This window comes from Bufo gargarizans, chromosome 7, assembly GCF_014858855.1.
Source record: "Bufo gargarizans isolate SCDJY-AF-19 chromosome 7, ASM1485885v1, whole genome shotgun sequence".
In the NCBI taxonomy this organism is placed as follows: domain Eukaryota; kingdom Metazoa; phylum Chordata; class Amphibia; order Anura; family Bufonidae; genus Bufo; species Bufo gargarizans.
The window spans coordinates 64,531,757-64,537,756 of record NC_058086.1 but is presented as its reverse complement, the minus strand read 5'-3'; the positions used below and the strand labels follow the sequence as shown (position 1 = coordinate 64,537,756).

Sequence of the window (6,000 nt, the reverse complement as noted above, 5' to 3'; positions counted from 1 at the left end):
ATCTACTGTGCGGGGGCACTAAGGGGTAAATCTACTGTGCGGGGGCACTAAGGGGTAAATCTACTGTGCGGGGGCACTAAGGGGTAAATCTACTGTGCGGGGGCACTAAGGGGTAAATCTACTGTGCGGGGGCACTAAGGGGTAAATCTACTGTGCGGGGGCACTAAGGGGTATAACTACTGTGTGGGGCACTAAGGGGTATAACTACTGTGTGGGGCACTAAGGGGTATAACTACTGTGTGGGGCACTAAGGAGTAAATCTACTGTGTGGGGGCACTAAGGGGTAAATCTACTGTGTGGGGGCACTAAGGGGTATAACTACTGTAAGGGGGCACTACAGGGGTATAACTACTGTGTGGGGGCACTAAGGGGGTATAATTACTGTGCGGGGGCATAACTACTGTATGGGGAGCATAGCTACTGTGTGGGTTACTAAGGGGTATAAATACTGTGTAGGGGCACTAAGGGGTAAATCTACTGTAAGGGGGCACTACAGGGGTATAATTACTGTGTGGGGGCACTGAGGGGGTATAATTACTGTGCGGGGGCACTAAGAGGTAAATCTACTGTGCAGGGGCACTAAGGGGTAAATCTACTGTGCGGGGGCACAAAGGGGTAAATCTACTGTGCGGGGGCACAAAGGGGTAAATCTACTGTGCGGGGGCACAAAGGGGTAAATCTACTGTGCGGGGGCACAAAGGGGTAAATCTACTGTGCGGGGGCACTAAGGGGTAAATCTACTGTGCGGGGGCACTAAGGGGTAAATCTACTGTGCGGCGGCACTAAGGGGTAAATCTACTGTGCGGGGGCACTAAGGGGTAAATCTACTGTGCGGGGGCACTAAGGGGTAAATCTACTGTGCGGGGGCACTAAGGGGTAAATCTACTGTGCGGGGGCACTAAGGGGTAAATCTACTGTGCGGGGGCACTAAGGGGTAAATCTACTGTGCGGGGGCACTAAGGGGTAAATCTACTGTGCGGGGGCACTAAGGGGTAAATCTACTGTGCGGGGGCACTAAGGGGTAAATCTACTGTGCGGGGGCACTAAGGGGTAAATCTACTGTGCGGGAGCACTAAGGGGTAAATCTACTGTGTGGGGCACTAAGTGGCACTGGACAGAATTAGAGGCATGCCTTAGTGTCAGACATATTGGTGGTGGCACTCTGCTGCTGATAATGTTCCGGTGCTGTGGACTACATTAGCTGATGAGTCTTCTTGCAGGCTCCCATGCAATTCTTGAGGACAAGCAGCTCTGCGCCGCTGCAGGGCCCTGACCTACCACAGGGGCAGCGGTCCCGGGAGGCACGAGGTGTCTGTGTGCGTGCAACCCCGCACATATACACAAGAGCCAGTCACACCCCCCCCCCCTCTCGCCTCACAGCGCGTCACATGACCGCGTCTGAAACTTACAGAAGCATTACATCAGCCTGGGAACCGACACACGATCAAAACACAGCTACTCTTAAAGCGGCAACGCCTCCTCCCCCTCCTTGCCGAGGTTATACCGCAGCTAATACAGTTATCGGTCCCGCTGCTCCGGCTCTTACTACACGAGAGGGCGGTACATTAGGTAGACGTGTTTCCATAGGATATGCACGTAGCATTCGGCGGTAACACGGGTCAGTGGCATCGCCCCCTTAAGAGCAATCTCCGCGGGTCGTCGTTCGAATTGTGAGCAGTTGCTCCCGCGGAACCCGATTGGTTCCCGGTCACGTGAGGACAATCAGGCGCCTTTGCACGGAAGGGGGCGTGAAAGCATTCTGATTGGTCGCCGGGGACGTGACGTGTCACGTATATAAGACCTTGGAGGTAGCGCGCCCGCGTTTAGTTGGCGCTGGGACCTGATCGGAGCAGTACCGCTGTCTGTGAGGTGCAGATCCGCCGACGACAACGACAACACAGCCGCAAAGCTGGGCAACGAAACCGCTCCAGCTCCTCTGTCCTGCGAGCACAAGATGCAGCACGAAGCCGCAGCCCCCGAGCCGGAGTGCAGAGAGACCCATCCGCCCGGGCTGGGCTTCCGCCTGGAGGCGCACAGGATCGTCAGCATCTCTCTGGGGAAGATTTACCATTCCCGGGTGCAACGCGGAGGGATCAAGCTTCACAAGAACCTCATGGTGTCCCTGGTGCTGCGCAGCGCTCAGCAGGTGTATCTAAGCCAGTGCCCGGAGGACTATGGAGTGTATCCAAGCCCGCAAGAGCCGGAGGCGTCCCCTGCTGCAGAGGATCAGGCGGCCGCAGCCGGGAGGGACCCCAGGACTTGTTCCTGCCCGGCTCCCCGCTCCTGCAGGACGCAGGAGGAGACTCTGCACTCCCGGGGAGTTCCGTGCTGCTCCTGCCAGTCCCACGCCGGTTGCTCCCTCCCGGACTCCTCCGAAGCCCGTCACTCCACAGAGCCCGCCAGCCCGCCCTGCTGTCGGAAGAGGAGCGGGGGCAGCACGCCGGACGGGCCGGTCCTGAAGCGGGCGAGGCGGGAGCAGAGGGAACAGGAGGTGCCGGAGCCGGGTGAGGAGGTGGAGGAGGAGATGGAGACCGAGAACGTGGCCAACCTCATCAGCATCTTCGGCTCCAGCTTCTCAGGACTTCTCACCAAGGAGCCGGGGGCGCAGACGGACGCCGAGGCCGGGCAGGAGGTGCAGGAGCTGGACTCTGCTGCCGCCTCCTCCCCCGCCGCCGGCTGCAGCGAGCCGGCCATCAGCTCCAGCATCACCCCCTGGAGCACGGCCATAGAGGCCTTCTGATCCCCCCGGAGCCGCGCCGTGCTGTCCCGTGTCCTTGTTGTCTGGGGGTTGGAGAACGTTGCGTTATTTTTGTTTTATTTTCATTTTTTCAATGATATTTTGAAACTGTAGACCACGTGACGTCAGCGTTGGAATCTTGTTTGGTTACAATGTATCACTTCTCTCAGCTCGGATTAACCCGTTCGTTGCCAGGCGGGAGCTGCTGACAAGGAAAGGGTTAAGTGCCTTAGAGACCCATCATGGCTTGTCCTCCTGGTGGTCCACTGAGCCTCACCCTTTTAAAGGGGCACTAAACCCTAGAGTTTTTCTTTAAAGCGGGAAGTAATATCTGGTCTGACTAAGCTTTGCCTTTAAGGTCTAGTGCCTGTTTAAAAGTTCCCTTTAAGAGTATTTTGTCTTAACTCTATATTTGGGTTGAGGGCATCTTACAGTTGGTCCTGAGAACCCCCCTTGTGGAAATCTATTCACTAAATTCCCCCCTCCCCCCAGGCAAGAATGTCTCCCCATCCCCCCCTGTCTCTTTTGGTCACCACGTGCAAGGGGAGTTCCCTTTTAGGGGGGGGGGGAGTTCCCATCTGCTTCTACTCCCTGCCACCCACCCATTGTATGCTGGGGCCCTTGAGTTGACTCAGCCACTCCTTCCATTTACATGTCTTGACTTGAGAGAATAAAAAATACCTGACAACATGGATATAATGCACCCCCCCCCCCTTACTCCTGGTCGCTTTTGAACAGCCAGTCATTGCCTACGATGAAATTAAAGGGACCAGCCATCTTGTTGTGGACCACGCCGGCAGTTACAGCGCCAACCAGTCTGTCTCCTTTTGTGCGTAGGCAGTTCCCGGTACTACTTTCCCAGCGGCTCTGACACCATTACGGACTTGTACACGCAGGAGGAAGTGACTGTTCAGTGTTTGTGTTTCGACCCTCTAAGTATATTGTATGTGTATTTCTCGACAGCTCTTGTCAGAGTTCGGTGCTCGCGTTGAGAGACTTTGTCCACACCCGGCCGGATCGCCCACCCGTCTCCGTTTTAGAAGACGGAGCGGTCCGGCTAGAAGCCGATGACATTGGGAGTTTACAGTATTTTTCATGCACAATGCTGTAACTTTGGAATCCTGTACAAAAATGACGTTTCTACGTGTTTGACACGTATTAAATATTTTCAAAAGTTTCCACTGGTTTTCGCTTGTTTTGTTTCTTTTGCTGGAACTTTATAAATGATCGAAACATTAGAGTAACAAGTCGGTCGGAAACGGGCGGCATTTGGTTTGCTCCGGGTGCCAGCTTGTATGTATTTGGTGGGGGGGGTTGCTCATGGGGTGGTGGATGCTGGTGTTAAAGAAGCCATTGTATGCTAAAATTGAAGGGTTTGTCCAGGCAACACACAGATGGAGGTGGGGCCCCACCGAGGCAGAGAAGGGGCTCCAGTTCACAGCCTCTATCCATACCTGTCACTATAAGGCCGGGTGACCACACACCGCTCTATGGTGGTCTAGTAAAAGGAAATGAGGGGGTTGGAGTGTTGCCTGTATGATGACTTGTGTAAAAACTGGCCTGAGGCCCAGTGATCAGGTAGATTCCTAATAAAGGGGTATTCCCATCTGAGACATTGGTATATTGCTAGGATATGCCATAAGTGTCAGGGTGCAGGTTCCTCTTCCTGAAGTGTACCCCCTAAGTGAAGAAGGCACATCGCTCATGCTAGGTATGCTCTCCATTCATCACTATGGGAGTTTCAAAAATAGTAGAGCAAGCCCCCCCCCCCACCGCACCACGCTGAAGAGTGCATCGGCCACCCCTCCATTCACCACTGTGGGAATTCTGGAAATAGCCAAGCTGGTGCTTAGCTATTTTTGGAACTCCCATAGAGCTGAATGGAGGGTGACTGTTCCGCTCCGTTCACCTTGGGGGTCCCCTTCTGGAGATAGGCGCAGGTCCTAGAGGATATACCATCAGTCTGGGATGGGCCAACCCCTTTAAGGTAGTCATATCCGCATAGTGATGCAAGAATTTCATGCCATGTTGGATGTTGTGTGGAAACATGAATATCAGATTTTAGGGGACATCATCTGTCCAGTGGAAAGTAGCTCCCTCTGCATCATATTACAGGTAGAGGCGCGTAAGACCCTAGCGCCAGACATCCAGGAAACATCTGGATGCTGATCTGCACTTGGGTATGAAATCTAAATTGTTTTGCAGGCATTCATATGTCCCCTCCAATTTTGCATAAAGGGGGACTCTTGACATGTTCCAGGGGGCCCGGATCTGTTAAGAAAAAATAATGAAGCTTGACTTGCTGCTCCGATTCCTGCTGCTTTGCACTTTCTCTCCTGACGTGACAAAGCTGGATATGGTGGAAAAGCCCTGCCCGGTCAATTACTGGCTGACGTGGGTTGCGGCTTCGGCCGGTGACTGAGCTGGCTTTTCCTAGTGTTTCTGGCTGTGTAGACTTGGGGCAGGAAGTACAGAGCACTGGAGACCAGCACAGCGAGTAAAGCTTCTAAATTATTATTAATCGATCCTATCCAGTTACTTTAAATAAAAATTCCTTTAAATAACCTTTTTAATGGGGGTTTTCAAGACTCAGGCTAGGTCATGAGTATTGGTGGGGTCTGACACCCTGCACCCCACAGATAAGCTGTTTCAGGCTGGTCCTGGAAACCATGCGATATATGGAGCTAGAAGCTCAGCTTCCATTCAAGTGATGCTGGGAAATGACCGTGTGTGGAGCCTTCTGTACCCTATAGTTTACCCAAAGGTGAGGGTGCAGGGTGTCAGACATGTCCTGCAGATCAGTATCTAAGTCCTGGACAACCCCTGGATTTTTAGGAATTTACACTCAGCCAGAAGTCCTATAGAGGTTATGGCCACCACCAGATGCTCATCCCTGGTGCCTCTGGTTGAACTGTTATTTTTCTCAGCTTTATAACCTGACTGCTCTGCTCAGTAGATATCTAGTTTCACGCTTCCCAGAATTGCTATTTTTGTACAACCTTTCTGTCCCCGCAGTAAATCAAGATACAAAGTCCTTCCTGCAGCTGATGCAAATGAGCTTCCTCGTTTCAGGCTCCTGTGATAGGCCTTCAGTGATCTCATGTTGGGAGCAGGTGCCAGTGAAATGGTCACCTCCTATCTGACCAAAGGTCACATTGAACTTGATTAATGGTTTTCCTGCCAGCGCTGATCTGTATCCACAGAGGAACTGGTGGCTTATGTAACATCATACTTATTACCCCAGGACTTGTATGAAGAGTTGT

The 6,000-nt window shown here is 52.9% G+C and overlaps 1 protein-coding gene across 1 annotated transcript; it reads left to right on the top strand.

The window, feature by feature from the left end:
* Nucleotides 1-1,829: 1,829 nt before the first annotated feature.
* On the top strand, nucleotides 1,830-3,914 carry LOC122943489 (immediate early response gene 5 protein-like). Its single transcript, XM_044301266.1, has one exon. It carries the CDS (start codon nucleotides 1,955-1,957, stop codon nucleotides 2,738-2,740), a length of 786 nt encoding a protein of 261 aa, XP_044157201.1. The 5' UTR covers nucleotides 1,830-1,954; the 3' UTR covers nucleotides 2,741-3,914.
* The last annotated feature ends 2,086 nt before the right edge of the window (nucleotides 3,915-6,000 follow it).

Coding starts and splice junctions, on each gene's coding strand:
- LOC122943489 (XM_044301266.1), top strand. CDS start 1,955: ATGCAGCACGAAGCCGCAGCCCCCGAGCCGGAGTGCAGAGAGACCCAT.